At 50.4% G+C, this 17,293-nt stretch overlaps 1 protein-coding gene across 1 annotated transcript in view; it reads left to right on the forward strand.

Annotated features, from left to right (window-relative positions):
- The window catches only part of SLC2A9 (solute carrier family 2 member 9), a 126,591-nt gene that overhangs the window by 54,867 nt on the left and 54,431 nt on the right, over positions 1–17,293 (forward strand). The window contains exons 6-7 of the mRNA XM_075545028.1: positions 6,778–6,910; positions 16,955–17,142. Coding sequence (XP_075401143.1) covers positions 6,778–6,910; positions 16,955–17,142 — 321 coding nt within the window. The remainder of the gene's footprint in view (positions 1–6,777; positions 6,911–16,954; positions 17,143–17,293) is intronic.

The raw sequence follows: 17,293 nt of genomic DNA on the forward strand, positions 1-17,293 counted from the left end.
CTCCCCTCTCTGTCCCCCCTCTCTCTCTCTGTATGTCAATCTGTCTCTCTATTTTGGTCTCCCTCTTTCTCTGCTTCCTTATCAATCTGTCTCTCCGTTACACCCTCTCTCCGTGGGTTAGTATGTCTCTGTATCCGTGTCTCTCTTTCTGTACATCTCCATCTCTGTCTCCCACTCTCTCTCTCAAATGCAGATGGGACGATCTTGATTTCCGGGATTGTTTTCATGTGGAACTTTCAGCTGGTCACTCCACTTTCACAGCCTGTTTCCTGATGGGTAAAATGGACATGGTCCCATGAGACCTTGCTTTCTTGAGAATCAGTGAGTAGAGGACCCCCAAACCCTTTGGGAAGCAGGACAATGTGGTGGTGGGGGGGGGGACAGAAACCCAAACTCTACTGCCATTGATCTGACTCATAGCGACACCCCCCACCCCCCACGGGTTTCCGAGGTTGTCAATCTTTGGCAGCAGACAGCAGCCTCCAGGACCTCCCCAAACCCTTACACCTCTTAATCAAGACCCTTCATCTCCCCTTCCATTCCGGGTCCTGGGAGCTACTGATAAGCTTGGGTCTGAAAGCATTCACCTGCCCTACGTACTGCACATCAGTGGGCGCATGCAGCATTTGCCATTTTGCATCCAACTGATTGCATCCAGCAGGTTGTCCAGGGTGGTCCGTGTTGTGGCACGCACCATGTCCTCCTTCCTCTTTGTGGCTGAGGGACATGCCCATTGTTTGAAGTAAGTAGTCTACCCATTCATTTGCTGATGGACACCTGAGTTGTTTCCACCCTTTGTTGTTATTGTTGTTAGGTGCCATAGTTGGCTCTGACCCATAGTGACCCTGTACACAATAGAATGGACACAACATGTCCAAAGAATGTAAGATGAAGTCTCACCATCCTTGCCTCTAAGGAGCATTCTGGCTGTACTTCTTCAAGACAGAATGGCTTGTTATTTTAGCAGTCCATGGTACTTTCAATATTCTTCTCCAGCACCACAATTCAAATGCATCGATTCTTCTTCGATCTTCCTTATTCAGTGTCCAACTTTCACATGCATATGAGGCCATGGAAAATACCATCATTTGGGTCAGGTGTACCTGAGTCCTCAAAGCCACCTCCTTCCTTTTCAATGCTTTACCAAGGTCTCGTGCAGCAGATTTACCCTGTGCAATGGGGCAGCATTCCCCCAGCAATACAGCTCAGGTTGCAGGATAGGAGACGGAAGGAGGACAAGTGGAGACAGGAAGCTCTGAGAGACAGTGGGGACAAGGCTGTCCCATTGTGAGCACCGCCAGTCATGTCAAGAAACAAAATGGGTGCAGATTTTTGAGTGGAAAACCAATTCTCTCCAATTTCCATCACATCACCATTAAAAAATAAGTAAAATATATTCTTTTCAAAAGGAGGAATCCATGTCCTCTCAGTGGCCCAACGAGGGTCACCTCCACCTATCACCCACTCCCTGTGGCCTCAGGCACACTGTCGTGTCCTTTCATGAGAACTTGGCACAAGATCCATGATCCCAGCCATACTGGGAGATCTTTTTCTATCTTTCGCTCTCTCATCGTGGCCCTAGACGCCTGCATTTATGGCCAGGTCTGAACTCACCTGTCTCGTGGGAGGGAGGAAAGGTGACCTGGAAGTCTCGTTGTAAGTGGAAGCTATGGCAGCCGCCTCCCCTCGCTGGATTGGGAGTTGGGAACTAGATTCAGCCGGTGAGACTATCCCGTGTGTTTGCCCCACTGAGCAGACACAGCAAGTGTAAGAAGGTTGTGTGGGCCTCACAGAGACCGGCGTTGGGGTGGGGGTGGTGGGGAAGGGGGCTCTACCTGGGGCTGTTGGGCATCACCTCATCCTGGGAGACGAATGATGCCACCTTTGAAGCATGCCCTCTTCTGGAAGCACTTCCTGAAGGAGCGCCTCAGACTTCCCTCTGCAAAAGGGAAAGGGGGTGGGGGGTTGTCAAGGAGATTGTGTGTGTGAGGAGGTCCCTTCCCACAGTGCAGTTTGTGCCTCCAGTTCCGCCTCTGTATTGGGACGGTTGTAAATTAGGTGGGGGTTCCCATTTCAGACGGTCCACTTTGTACTCAGCAGTTTAAGCCACTCATCCACCCCCCTCCCGGGATTACTCCTCAGCCGGTCCCTGATTCCTCTTCTCCCTCTTGTGGGCTACCACCCGCCATTTCACCCACCTTAACACCCCTCACCAGTCTGACCCGTGGCTTTACCTAACCCCCACCCTCCCCCACCCACAGCAAACCCCAACGTCTGCTCCCTTCAGTGTGAAGTCTTTCACTTCAGCTCTCATTTACTGGGCAGCTAGTGTGAGCCAGGCATGCTGTCCACCGCAGGAAACTCGGAGTTCAAATTAGATAGTGACCTACTGAGTCCCCAGCCGGGGAGCACAGGGCTCGGTGGGAGGTCAGACAGCTCTGGCCTAGCCAGGGTTCACATGATCACACCCCTGGGTCGAGCCACTGCTCCTTGATCATGGAGACCCCTCCCAGCAGGCCTCGAGGATCAGAACTCAGCTTCTGGGACCCAAGGCTGACTGTCTGATCCTGCTCCACGATGGGATCGTGGTCGCAGTGATGCCTTTCAAGATGAAAGGTCCTACTGTCCATATTTTGGTGAAATGGGGGGACAAGGGAGTTGATTTCAAGAGCTGTTGGGGGGATGAGAGGACATCATTCTAGAGGCACACGGGACACCTGGAACCACTCTTTACTTTGGATGCTTCCAACACTCACTAGGTGTGCAGTGCCAGGCTATGCACCTGGTTGTCGTGGTTAGACGTGGTGGTTGTCATTCTTACATGCCATTGAGTTGACTCCCATTCCTGGCAGCCTGTATACAGCACAGCAAACTGCCATCTGGTCTCACGGCGTCCTCCCAACTACCAACATGGTTAAGTCCATCATTGTGGCGGTGGAGTCGATCCATCTTGTTGTGGAAGGTTTCCCAGATTCTTGCTGGCACCTCTGCCCCACCAAAGATGATGTCTTCTAAGGACTAATCCTTCCCAATGATATGTCAAAAGTAAGATGGTCCAACGATGGAAAACCATAAGGTTTTCACGCTGGCCAACCCATGACTCTTTTGCGAGACAGAAGGTGAGAGGGGTGACCACTCAAATATGGCACATCGCCCTGTGGTTGGCCGTTGCTTCCAAGAACTCTCCAGCACGCACTAGAGAGAGCTATGTTTACTGATTGCTTTTTGGCTTAGCTGAGTCCCTCTTGAATAAACATGAGTAAACTCCTTGTGTAAAACCAGGAAGAGAGCCAGGTCCGTTGTCCTGCCATCAGTCCCAGGCTGTGGGTCACCCGCCCTAGAGTCAGTGTCAGAGCCCAGACCACAGCCACCTTAAGGCAGACTGCACTTCCCTGAGTTGACAACACCACCAATGGGGCGTTGTACCTCAGACGTGATGACAGCCACTTGGGGACAAGGGCCAACTGACATTCAAGGTGCTTGCTGACCGTGAGATTCCAGAGATTTGTACACTAGAAGAACAAGAGTGTGTCTGTCTTCATTTCCCAGGTCTGCTGTAACAAGTGCCCAAAATTGGCACTTCTGAGGACAGAAATGTATTGTCCCGCATTTCTGGGGGTGAGGAGTCTGACATCAGGGAGATGGCAGGGTCATGCTTTCTCCTCGGGCTCTATGGGAGACCTTCCTTTGTCTGCCCAGCTTCTGGAAGCCCCGCATGTCCACTGGCTGCACCACTCCATCCTCACATGACCCTCTTCCCTCTCTGTACTTCTTCTCCTCATTCATAAGCACGCCCCTTGGATGGATGGAGAACCCATCCTACTCTGCCATGACCTCACCTTGACTGATGACACTTTCAAAGGCCTCTTTCTGAACAAGGTCACATTCCCAGGTACCAACGGTTAGGAAGCTGAACTTACATTTTTTGGAGCACACAGTTCAATGCATAGCGCTCAGGGCAACAGTCACAGTCTGAGAGAAGAGAAAGCAAAAGACAACAACATATACAAAGAAGTACAGAAGAAACTCTCTGCTACTTGTCATCTGTTCCCCTCTCGTTTACTCTGAGATAGAGAGAGAGAGAGAGAGAGAGTTCACATACCATAACTTTCACCTATTTAAAGCAAACAAGTTAGTGGTCTTCAGTATATTCACAAAGTGGCACAACCACCCTCCACCCCCATCTAATCCCAGAACAAATTTATCATGATCAAAGAACAGTTCATACCATTAACAGTCACACCCCATTCCTCTCCTCACCCGCCTTCCCCCAAGCACCTGCCAACCACTATCTCATGGTCTTGCAGATACTAACCCTTTGTCATTGTGGAGTGGATTCCGACTCATAGTGACCCTCTAGGACAGAGCAGCACTGCCGCTTAGCTTTCTGGGGCTGTACATGTTCACATGAGCACACTAGCTCATCTTTCTCCTTGGAAGCAGCTGATGGATTCTAACTGCCAACCTTTGAATGAGCAGCTGAGCACTTACCCACTGTGCCTCAGGGCTCCTTAGAACAAAATCTAAGAGAACCCTCCAAACCTCACTGTAATCAAGTCGATTCCGACTCAGCGCAGCCCTGGAGGGCAGAGTAAAGCTTCCATGGGGTTTCTGAGACGCAGTCCTGGCGGAAGCAGACTGCCACATCTTTCTCCTCGGAAACAGTTCAGTGGGTTTCAAGGGCTGGCTGGTGAGCATCCAAGAATGGAGCCTCTGCACCGCGGCCTTCTTTTCTATGAGCTGCTCTCTCCACCAAACCCAACAGCTGGCAGGGGCCTTGGCAGCTCTTCAAAGGGCTGTGGATGGGCAGCGCTGACTGGTGAAGTCAGAGGCGTTTTGTAAACATACATTGTTACTACGAATTGAAAGCCAGTGCACTCAGTTGGCGTCAAGTCGACCTCAATTCGTAGCAAACCTAAGAGCAGTGGAACAGAACTGGCCTCCAGAGGGTTTTCAATGGCTGGGTTTTTGGAAGATCACCAGCTCTTAACTTCGAGGCTCATCTGGATGGACTCAACCGTCCAACGTTTCCGCTAGCCACTGTGTGTGTTTGCCATTGGCGCTGCTCGGGGACAAGGCGCAGAAAGGGAAGCAGAGTCACAGCAGCCTGAAAACCAAGGCCTAGAGCAAGCACTGGCTATGGGCCTTTGGCCCAAGCATTTCCTTGCTCTGAGCTTCAAGAGTCCTGTCTGTTCCACACAATGTTGTCTAGAACTTATAGGGGGCCTTTGTCATCATTCAGGACCTAAATAGGGAGTGGGCCTTGGAAAAAGACATCAGGACATTTGCCTTCAGGAGAGCCACCATGAAAGAGATGGAGGCTGAGCAGTAAGGTTGATTGTCCACTCATTGCGGACAGAGTCCATAGGATCTCACCCAAAGTCATCCAAACGTTCACCTCCCGTGGGGAGTCTTTCCGGGTGTGCACGTGCTGTATCTTTTCCTAGACTGTCTTTAAATGTTCTCAAGAAACAAAAGCACGGGAAGAATGTAACACTGAGCACTATGCCTGATGTCATTGGGTTTTGTTCTAACTCAGAAGGACCCCATGTGCAGGAACTAGAAACACTGCCAGTCCTGCACCATCCTCAGCCCATTGTTGCAGCCACGGTGTCAATCCATCTCGTCGAGGTCCTGACCCTTTTTTGCTGCCCCTCCACTTTACTAAGCACGATATCCTTTTCCGGATAACATGTTCAAAGTCTCGCCAACGTTGCCTCTGTGGAGCATCCTGATTGTACTTCTTCCGAGACAGATTTGTTCGTTCTTTTGAGTGTCTGTGGTACTGCCAGTATTCTTTACCAGCCCCATAAGTCAAAGACATCAATTCCTCTTTGGCCTTCCTTATCCAGTGTCCAACTTTCACTTGCGAAGGAGGCAGTGGAAATGCGCAGATCACAGAACATTAATATCATTAATATCACATGCAAGTAAATTCTTGCTGGGGGTCATCCAACCATGGGGGCATCGACAGGGAGCTGAACGCTTTCTCCCATCAGACCTGCCCAAAGAGATGCTTTCTCCTTCCAGTTACGGAGGGTTTATTTGTAAACTGTGTGAATCAAGACAACCAGACAGGATGCTGCCTTCATCTGCCTAGTAAAGCCACTTGGGTTGCATCTAAGCAGCGCTATGTACAAATGTTCTGCCTACAGTGGCCGAAAGGGTCTCGTGGATCCTGTATGCTTTAGAGCCTGCTGGAAAATGAAAGTCCTCCGTGTCTCTTATAGATTGGATGTGTTCCCCCCAAAATATGTGTCAACCCGCCATGATTCTCAGTACTGTAGAATTATCCTCCATTTTGTGACCAGATGTAATTAGCTCATGTGTTGTGAATCCGAACGTCTATGATGATATCGAGGCAGGATTCGTGGCCATTAATGGTCATAAGACAAAGGACGAGGCTGTATCTCATGACTTTGAGATACAAAAGGGATTCAACAAGTGAGCAGAGGTCAGAGGGACTCTGAGCCATCAAGAAAGAAGAACCGGAAGTGGAACATGTCCTTTGAACTCAGTGTCCCTGTGATGGAAACCTCCTACACCTCAAGGAAGATTGATGACAAGACACACAGAAGTCCCCAAGGAATGCCAGGCCCACCCATGCTGAGAGGGGACAAAGTCCTTGCCCTGGAGCTGACCAGAATTAAAGACTTTCCCTAGAGCGGTGGTTCTCAGCCTTCCTATTTCCGAGACCCTTTAATGCAGCCCCTCGTGTTGTGGTGGCCCCCAACCCAAAGGCCCCCTGCATTCAGCAGCATCATCTTCTCCCTACAGGAGAGCACCTGGCCATACCTTTTTGGAGTGATTGTGGTCCCTGCCCTGGTCCAGCTGGTGAGCCTGCCCTTTCTGCCCGAGAGTCCTCGCTACCTGCTCTTTGAGAAGCACGATGAGGCAGGAGCTGTGAAAGGTGGGTGTCCTCTCCCTCCCTGGCCCCCTCCCCCAAGCCCCTACCTGGGTATGCTGGGACCAGGGCCCGTGGGAAGGGGGAAGGGTTGTCACCAATCCTCCCTGCTGGGCACTGGAAGACACTATCTCATGTGCTCTTCCCTAGCGCCCTGTTTCAGGTGGCTCAAAGAGGGGTCACGGGCAACAGGCGGTCAACCCGAGTCCCATGTAGCTTCACTTCATGGAGTCTCTGGGTGGCATATGTGCTTAGGCACTTGGTTACCAACCAGAAGGTTGATGGTTCAAATCTACCAGGAGGCCCCTCAGGAGAAAGTCCTGGTGAACTGATTCTGTAAGGTTTCACTGTTGAAAACTCACAGAGCATAATTGGTTCAGAGGCACCTGGGGCTGTTGTTAGAATCGACTCCAGCAGTCTTCAGTTTGGATTATTATTATATCTTGTTCTGTTGAGTCTCTTTTTTTTTTTTTTTCAATCTTTGATTCCTTGCAGAATTCTCTCTCTCCATCATTGCCTCACTGACTGGCCCCCACAGCAGAGAGAAGCAAGCTCAGGTTTCCTCTGGTTTAGGTGGACATCAGGCTAACCACACTCCATCCCCCCCCCCACCTACCTCCGCCCTCGCCCTTCTCCAGTTCTTCCTTTTTCGGGCAAGGAAAGACAAACATACAAGCTTAAGATTCACGCCAATATCCAGCCAGGCACAGGCAGGTAATTCTGAGAGATGGCCTTCTGGAATGTTCCCAGGGACCTTGTGAGGGAGCCAGAGTAGACTCGTTTTACAGAAGAGAAACTGAGGTTCACAGTGGAACTTGGGGGTCTCATTACAGGGGGGATTCCCTTGCGTTTCCTAAGTGGCAAACTGCTTGTTGGGTCCCAAGCACAGCTTGCAGAGTCAGTCTTCCGTAGACCGCTGAGGAGGGAACATTTTTACCCAGAGGGGGAAGGTGCAGGAGGGACAGCGGTTTTCCTTGTCTGTCTCCCAGTGTGGCACAGTGAAGCTTGAGGACAGGCTGATGGTGAAGAGCTTGAGGGGCCGGAGCTGGCCAGCAGCTGCCTTCCAGTCTGCTGTCTGACCGCACGCAAGTCCCTTAACCTCCCTGAAACGCAGAGCCCTCTTCTCTCTAAAGGAAACGATATGAGCCTTGCTCATGGGGGCCATCCTAAGTCTTCAAGGTGTGATATATGGTGCATTTAGGGAACACTGGTGCCTTGGTGTTGGGCTACTAACGACCAGGTCAACAGTTCAAAACCATCCAAGGAAGAAAGGTGAGACTTCTACTCCCATAAAAAGTGTCAGCCCCAGAAACCCCCAATAGCAGTTCTACCCTGTCCTCCAGAGTCACTGTGAGTCAGGATAGAGTCAATGGCAGTGAGATTGGTGGTTTTTGTTTTGTTTTGTGTTGGTGCATCAGTAGGCATGGTGGATACACATTGGACTGCTAACTACAAGGTCAGCATTTCGAAACCACCAGGCACTCTAAGGGAGAAAGATGAGACTCTCTACTCCCGTACAGAGTTCATCTCGGAAACCCATGGGGCAGTTCTGCCCTGTGCCACAGGGTCACTATGAGTTGGAATGGAGGGAGTTTGGTTTGGTGGTCCAGTGATTGATGCCCACCATGCACAAGACCCGGGTTCTATCTCAAGCCCCCCACCTGTGTACAGCCACACTAAGCTGTCTGTGGTGCTGGGATGCTTACTCTAGCTCTAATGACCTGCTCTACTTTTCCATCTAGACCCGCTCCTCCACTACAATGGCCACGCAGAACGCAGAGACAATGGTCATGATTCAGGGGTCTATGGAGGGACTTAACAGGTCACAATGCAGTGAGACACACTCAGGGTCCTGCTGTTCCATCAGGACATGCTACAATGCTCTCTCCTGTCCGACAATAAATGCCCAAAGGGTCTTAAAGGCTTGAAGGTAAACGAGCAGCCATCTAGCTCAGAAGCAACAAAGCCCATGTGGAAGAAGCACACCAGCTGGTGCGACCACGAGGTGTCGAAGGGATGAGGTATCAGATATCATCAGAACAAAAAATTGTATCATTGTGAATGAGGGGAAGTGTGGAGTGGAGACCCAAAGCCCATCTGTAGGCAAGTGGACAGCCCCTTACGAAAGGGTTGCCGGGAGGAGACGAGCCAGTCAAGGTGTGGTGTAGCAACGATGAAACATACAACTTTTCTCTAGTTCCTAAATGCTCCCTCCCACCCCCACCCCCACTATCATGATCCCAATTCTACCTTACAAATCTGGCTAGACCAGAGGATGTACACTGGTACAGATAGGAACTGGAAATGCAGGGAATACAAGGCGGATGATCCCTTCAGGACCAGTGGTGAGAGTGGCGATACTGGGAGGGTGGAGTGAAGGTGGGGTGGAAAGGGGGAACCGATTACAAGGATCTAAATATAACCTCCTCCCTGGGGGGCAGACAACATAAAAGTGTGTGAAGGGAGATATCAAATGGTGCAAGATATGACAAAATAATAATTTATAAATTATCAAGGGTTCATGAGGGAGTGGGGAGGAGGGATGGAGGAGGAAAATGAGGAGCTGATGCCAGGGGCTCAAATGGAGAGCAAATGTTTTGAGAATGATGAGGGCAATGAATGTACAGAGGTGCTTTACACAATTGATGTATGTATGGATTGTGATAAGAGTTGTATGAGACCCTAATAAAATGATTTTTTAAAATTAAATACAAATAAATAAATGCCCAAAGGGCATGCCCCTCCACTGGAAGCCTCCACCCGAAGGTGTTTCTGCTCAAGCTCTTGTGGGTCAGCGAACCCAGCTTCCCCAATTCAGCACCCAGAGGCACCCCACTCCAGTGAGCTTCAATCTGAAGGCACTCAGCTCCACATCCCTGAGTCAGCAAGCCCAGCTTCCCCAGTTAAGTGCCCAAAGTCACCCCACTTCAGTAAGCCAAACTTGTGGTTCGCAGCCCGGCGACACCAGGAAAGGAGGATGGGCGGGTGGAATTCTAGGGTGAGGTCCCATGGGGCCAGCGGAGGCAGGCGCACTCCAAGTTCAGCTTCAAGGAAAGCAAGAGGCTGACTGTTGGGCAGCAACGGGTCTGATTCCTGGAAGCGACCAGCTTTGGCTTGTTGGCAGGTGGTGACCCTCCTGTTTTACTCCCCCCCACCCCATGGGGCATGGGAGGATGCCCTGTCCCTTCTCTGCACAAGCGTGGAGATGCTCCTATTAGGGACCTCTTGGGAAGGATGGGAAATGTAAACACAGTCTGACAGTGATGAGAGCTTAGTAATTCCACCCCATTGCACAGGAGGAAGGGGGAAGGGGCATACAGTTGCAAGACACACTAACTATGGCCGGTGGGCTTTAGAGAAAGAAGGCAGTATTGGGCTGAGGCGGAAACAGCATATTGAACTTTGAGTCAGCTAATAAAAGCGCTCGTTTCCCTCCAGAATGAAATTCTGATTCGGGTTCACTGTTCAGCCAATGGTGAATGTCCATGGAGCTGGGCATCCTGTCAGACACGGGAGAGAGGGGAGGAGGCGGGTAGGCCCACCCCAGGCTGAGAGGGGCGAGCAGCCAGCTCAGGGACTGATACCTCGTTGGAAGCACTCCACAGGCACCACCTCCTTAGACCCCTGAGGCATCTGTGGGCACATGGTGACTCCCACTTCAGGGTGAGACACGGGCTGGAACAGCCTTCCTGTTAGAGCCGGAAGCTAACAAAAGGCAGCGCTGGGATTTGAACCCGCAACTGCCAGCTTGTAGAGCCCGTTGTTGCTGTGGACTGCACTCACCTCGACCCGTTGTTGCTGTGGACTGCACTCACCTCGACCCAGAAGGACAGAGTAGAACTGCCCCGTAGGATGTCTTGTAACGGTTTTATTGGCCCCTCATCCACATATCAGACAACCCGGTAGTTCCATCGTATCGAGTAGCGCTGTGCCATCCTCACCGCCCTCAATCTCAGAACACTTTCTTCTTCCTGTGGTCCTTGCTGTTTGTGCCATGCTTAGAGGTTGGTTGGCATCCCCACGGTACCTTCTTAACAAGCTCCACTTCCTTCACCTCTGGCTTGGAGATGGACCCTCTGGGGTTAGACAGCACGTAGGAAGCATGACCTCAGAACTCACTGACTTAAGACAATACGTTGATCACTGCTGGTGGTTTCACATGGTGCATGGCCCCACAGCCTCCTCGTCCTCTCTCCGGTCTGCCTTCGGCTCCCTCGGCCATCTCCTCCCACGGCCCCCAGAGTGCCTCTGCTGTACTGAGCACCTTCCTCCCACTTCGCCACGGAGCCAGCTGACATACAAAGTTCAGCAAACACCTCTGACGCCAAGCATTTATCCAAACACTTTCTCAGCCAAGATAGTTCGTTCCTTAAGGGAGAGTCTGGTGCCAGCCGTTAATTTCTGCACCTTTCTTTCCTCTCTATGCCAGGTCTGTCGCTCCCTGCCTCTGTGCCAGCTCTGTGCCCTGGCGGATGCATGGACCCAGGATGGATTATATATGAAAGGAGTTGGGTTTCAATCTCCTCCTCCTCCTCCTCCTCCTCCTCCTCCTCCTCCTCCTCCTCCTCCTCCTCCTCTTCCTCTGTAGCCTCAGACAGACTTCGCTTTTCCCATCAGTAACTTGGGGATAGCAAGCCACAAACTTCAACAGATTGGAAAGATGGCCCAATAATGTTGTGAATGTAGGAAAGCTTTGCTGTGTGCAAAAGCATTGTAGCAACTTGAGACTTGGTGATATAATCCTGCAACCTGAATTGAATAACCAACTAAAAATTTCTGTATATTAAGTAGGTTCTTATCAAGGAAATGAACGAAGCAAAGATGTGGAGAGGGAAGAGGCTCCCTGGACCCAGGTCAAGCCTTAGAGGAGACAGAGAGGGTCTGAGGCTTACAGAAGATGTGTAGATAAGTGCATAGGGACACAGACAGACAGACAGAGGTAAATGATTGATGTTGGTGATGATGATGTTGTCGTTAGGTGTCATTGGGTCAGTTCCAACCCATAGCAACCCTATGTCCAACAGAACAAAGCACTGTTCAGTCCTGAGCCATCCGCACAATAGTTCCCGTGCCTGAGTCCACGGTTTCGGCCACTGTGTCCATCCATCTCATGGAAGGTCTTCCTCTTTTTGGCTACCCCTCTACTTTCCCAAGAATGATGTCCTTCTCCAGGGACTGGTCTCTCCTAACAACATAACCAAAGTATCTAAAGCAAAGTCTCACCATCCTTGCCTCGAAGGAGCATTCTGGCTGTACTTCTTCCATAATAGATTTGTTTGTTCTATTGGAAGTCCACTGTACTTTCTTCCCCAGCACCATAATTCAAATGCATCGACTTTTCTCCAGTCTTCTTTATATAACGTCCAACTTTCACATGCATGTAAGGTGATTGAAAATCATTTGATCTCTTGATTTTTGCTTCCACGAGCATTGGTTGTGGACCCAAGCAAGACAAAATCAATGACTTCTTCGATCTTTTCTCCATTTATCATGATGCTACCTATTGGTCCAGTTGTGAGGGTTTTAATCTCCATTACATTAAACTGTAATCTGTATTAAAAGCTGCAAGCCTTGATCTTCATCAGCAAGTGTTTCAATCCTCCTCTCTCTCAGCAAGCAGGGTTGTGTCATATACACATCACAGGTTGTTAGGAAGAATTCCTCCAGTCTTAATGCCACATTCTTCTTCATATAGGCCAACTTCTCTGATGATTTACTCAGCATAGAGATTGAATAAGCATGGAGAGAGGATACAACCCTGACACACACATTGTCTGATTTAAAACCATGTGGGATTCCCTTGTTCTGTTCACACAACCGCCTCTTGATCCATGGACAGACTCTGCATATCACAATGACGTGTTCTGGAACTCCCATTCTTCTCAAGGCGATCCATGATCTTTTATGATGCACACAGTTGAATGCCTTTGTCTAGTCAATGAAACACAAGTAACCATCTTTCCAGTATTCTCTACTTTCAGCCAAGAGCCATCTAACATCAGCAATGATATCCCTTGTTCCACTCCCTCTTCTGAATCTGCCCTCAACCTCTCTGGCAGCTCCCTGTCAGGGTTCTGCTATAACTCTTGTTGGATGATCTTCAGCAAAATTTTAGTAGCAGTTGATATCAGTGATACTGTTCTATAGTTTGAGCATTCTGTTGGATCACTTTTCTCTGTAATGGGTACAAACACGAATCTCTTCTAGTCGGTTGGAGAGTAGCTGTCTTCCAAATTTCATGGCACATAAAATTGAGTTCTTCCAGTGTTTCATCGGCTTATTGAAACATTCCAATTGGTATTCCACACATTCTCTGAGCCTTGTTTTTTTGGCTCATGCATTCAATGCAGCTGGGGCTTCTTCAGCACCACTGATTCTTGCTCATCAGCTACGTCTCAAACTGGTGGAGTATAAACTAGTTCTTTTTGGTGCTATTCTTCGCATCTTCTTTGGTTGCGTCCTGCACTAGTTCGCTCAGGGGATCTTTCCAGATTGCAACTCGAGGCTTGGATTTTGTCTTGAGTTCCTTCCGTTTCAGACCCGCTGAGTGTGCTCTGCTTTTGCCTTTTTAATGACACTTTGCTTCTTTGTGGATGCTGTTCTTGATGTCATTCCACGGCTCATCAGGTTTCCTGTCCTTAGTAAGAGCTCCCAATAAAGTGTTTATTGTCATTAGCGTTTAATGCATCAAATATGTTCTTGAGATGTTCTAGAAATTCAAGTGGGATACACTCAGGGCTGTATTTCTGCTCTCGTGGACTGGGTTTAACTTTCTCCAGCATCAACCGGAGCAATTGCATCAATAAGCAATTGATGGCCTGCTCTGCAGTTCGTCCCTGGTCTGCCTTTAGCTGCTGATGTTGAGCTTCCCCATCACCTCTTCCCACAGATGTTGTCATTGTGGTGTCTGTGCATTCCATCTGGAGAATTCCATGTGTATGGTAACCTTTAGTGTTGTTGGAATAGATCCTAAGGCAGAGGTCAGGAAGGCTTCCACTCTCCATCTTCATGATTTGTTTTCCTAGTACCCAACATCCCAGCGCAGTCCAACTCAAGTCCATAAGTCTGGTACTAGTCCATAAGTCCTCTTCAGACTCACACCATCATATGGAATGATGCAGAATGCAGGAATGTCATGGGCCAGTGGATGCAAAGTCAAAGTTGTGTGGATCCAATGTTGGTGGAGACATGGTGGGGCTCTGGCAGCTCTCAAGGTGGCCAACATGCAGGAAGGTGAAGGCAGAGAGAGAGGGGATGGGCTCCAGAGAGCTATATATCTCAGTGACTCCTCCAACCATGGCCATCAGGCTGTGACCTGATTGACAGGCTAAACTCCATCTGCAGCATCTTACCGGGGTCATGTTGGAACAACAACAACAACAACAACAAAAACACCTATCACACCATTCTTCTTGGTTGGGCCATTCCTAGGATTGTAAGCCATGTGCTTTTCTCATTCAGAATGGCCAGTACCAATCCATTTCAGCTCACGAATGCCCAGAATATAGATGTTTGAAGGCATTTCAATGGGATTTCGCACAGCTATAATAATCCGCCATTTAATTAGATGTCTATGCATTCCATTGAATGTTTAATGACTCAAATTTCCCCTAGCCTTTTGCTCCGCACATCCTCGTTCTGATTGTTAATTGATGTTCGCAGCTATTTCTTCTCATTTCGAGTTGTGTCCATCAGCAACTGAAGGTCCCAAAGACTTTGCTCCCCCAGGCTTGACACCGTCCTCTCATGGTTGACTCCACTCTGAGAAGGCAGGTCTTCCTCAGTCCTATTCTGAAGTCTTCCAATCTGAGCGGCTCATCTTCTGTAGCATCGTCAATTCCCTGGCTCTGTCATTAGCTGAGGGGGCAGGGACAGGGCGGGAAATGAGGCACCTCTGCAGCCAGGGAGAGGTATACAGGCACGGGCAGAGGGGAGCTCTCTGAAGGTGTCAGGGGTTACACCCTGTTACAGGATCCCAGCCTCCATGACACAGATGTAGCTACAGGAAGTCAGGAAGAATAGGCTCACTTGTGTCTTCTTGCTCTCAGGGGCTGAGGCCTATCTGAGCAGGTTTAACTGCTGCAGACCTGCACCCACCCCCGGGCCTGGCATTTCCGGGCTCTCAGAGACACTGCATGGCCCTTGTAAGTGGGAGCTTCATCTCCTCGTGGGCCTTCTCTGGGCCTCTACTGCCAAGACTCCCAGCCAGGGGAGCGTCCAGGAAGGCTTCCTAGAATAGCAGGTGTCTGTGGCTCAAAGCATGAAGAGAAGCAGCCAAATACAGAGAGGTCAGAAGAACATGCCAACGAGGAGAAGGCCAGCTATAGCCATGTTTCTTCTTTTCCCTAGTGTGTTAGCATGTGTGTGATGACTTTCTCAAGTGTCATCCCCTGCTGGGACACCTGAAAAGCCCCCCATGGACACCCCACAATGGCTTCCACACTGTTCCTGCTTATTTTAAAGAACCATTGAGGAGTCCTTACCAGAGGCGTCACTCGCAGGGGGCGGGGTGGGGGCGGTTGGAAGGACCCAGGACAAGTGGAGGAGGAAAGAGAAACATCGTCTTGCCCTTGAACTCTAGGGTGACTGGGTGGCTTGGATGTTGTCCTGGGAAGTGGAAGCAGCTGGTGGATCCCCATCCCCGACTTTTCGGTCAGCCGCTGAGCCTTGGTGGCACCTTGGTGAAGAGCTGGCCTGCTAACCAAAAGGTCAGTGGTTTGACTCCACCAGCTGCTCCCTGGGAGAAAGATGCAGCAGTCAGCTTCCATAGAAATGACAACCTGAGAGACTGTATAGGGTTGCCGGGAGGCAGGATTTCTCACACACACACACACACCTCGTGATGCTTCTCCTCTCACTGAAGGCTGAGAGAAGCAGGAGTGCATAGCTCACAAGAGGCTTTATGAAGTCTCTTTCTGGTTGCACTGCTGGAAATTACAACCGGCGCCTCCAGGTACTTGCTTCCTGGGCGACCTGGAACAAGCCTAATAGGTTTCCTGCCGCTTCAAAGAGCAATGTCACCCACCCCACAGCGCAGAGCGGCGTTTTCACGATGGTGCCCACTGTGTCTGGGATGGTCCGTCCAGGGGAGCTTTCATGATGGCCACCTTCCCTGGGTGGAGGATGGATGTCAGAGCACCGAGTAAATGCTTGTTCCAAATGGACCTCCCTCGAGCAGATGGATAATTATAATCCTCGGGGTATAATCAGTCAGCCCACCTCCGGACATACATCTGCCGAGGTGCGCACAATGAAGGAATTGTTTGTTTTTTTTTAAAAAGAAAGATGACAGCAGATTTTCCAGCGTGGAAAGAGTTCAGAGCTCACCCTGGAAAAGCCCTACATCACTCACTGGGGTGACATTTGTATTGTGGCCACCTTAATATGAGTGTCTTTACACTCACCAAAATGCCCGAGCCAACTATCCCCAATTCAATTCCGATGCATAGCGACCCTATAGGACTGAACCGAACTGTTGCATGGGGCTTCCCAGGCCGCCGTCTTTACAGATTGAGACTGCCTCATCTTTCCAGATTCTGTACTTCAGAGGGTCCTGTGGAAGGGACTTCAAAGGTCATCTGGTTGAATCTTTCTTCCAAGGGAGAGAACTGACTCCCAGGTATCCTTGGCAAGGGATGGCCTGATTGTTGACTGGGCACTTAGAATGAGGGTGACCACACAGGGCCAGGGACACTGGAGGCTTGTCTTAAGGTTCCCTAGAGAAGTAGAGCCAGTAATTTAGAGATGGTTGGTGCTGTTAGGTGCCACCCAGTTGGTTCCAACTCAAAGCAACCCTATGTACAACAGAACAAAATATTGCCCAGTCCTGTGCTAAGCCAGCCTTGACCTGGCCCTTGCCCCAGCCAGCTCGGAGAGCAGTGTCCAACTTCTCGCTGGGCCTGTTTCCCCATTTGTCAAGCAAAGGCTTTGGGTGGTCCGCAGGCTCCCTGTCAACTCTGCCCATGAGGTAGACCTGTTCCTGCAAGCTCCCCACTAGACACAGCCAACATCCAAAGCCCCACTGTGTGTCTATCTTGTCCCTGTCTGCAGCCTTCCAGACGTTCCTGGGCAAAGAGGACGTTTCTCGAGAGGTGGAGGAGGTGCGGGCGGAGAGCCGAGTGCAGCGGAACATCCGCCTGGCATCCGTGCTGGAGCTGCTGAGGAGCCCCTCTGTCCGCTGGCAGGTCCTCACCGTCATCATCACCATGGCCTGCTACCAGCTCTGCGGCCTCAATGCGGTACGCGAGGGGGTGCCACTCGGGCGCCCCACCGATGCAGGGACCTGGGGAGGCAGTAGGTGAAGGACTCCAATGTGGGTCCTGAGTGTCCACTCTAAAGCCCAGGCCACCGTCTCCACAAGCTCTGTGCTCCCAGGCTAAGGGCTCTGCC

This window comes from Tenrec ecaudatus, chromosome 3 (assembly GCF_050624435.1).
Source record: "Tenrec ecaudatus isolate mTenEca1 chromosome 3, mTenEca1.hap1, whole genome shotgun sequence".
NCBI lineage: Eukaryota > Metazoa > Chordata > Mammalia > Afrosoricida > Tenrecidae > Tenrec > Tenrec ecaudatus.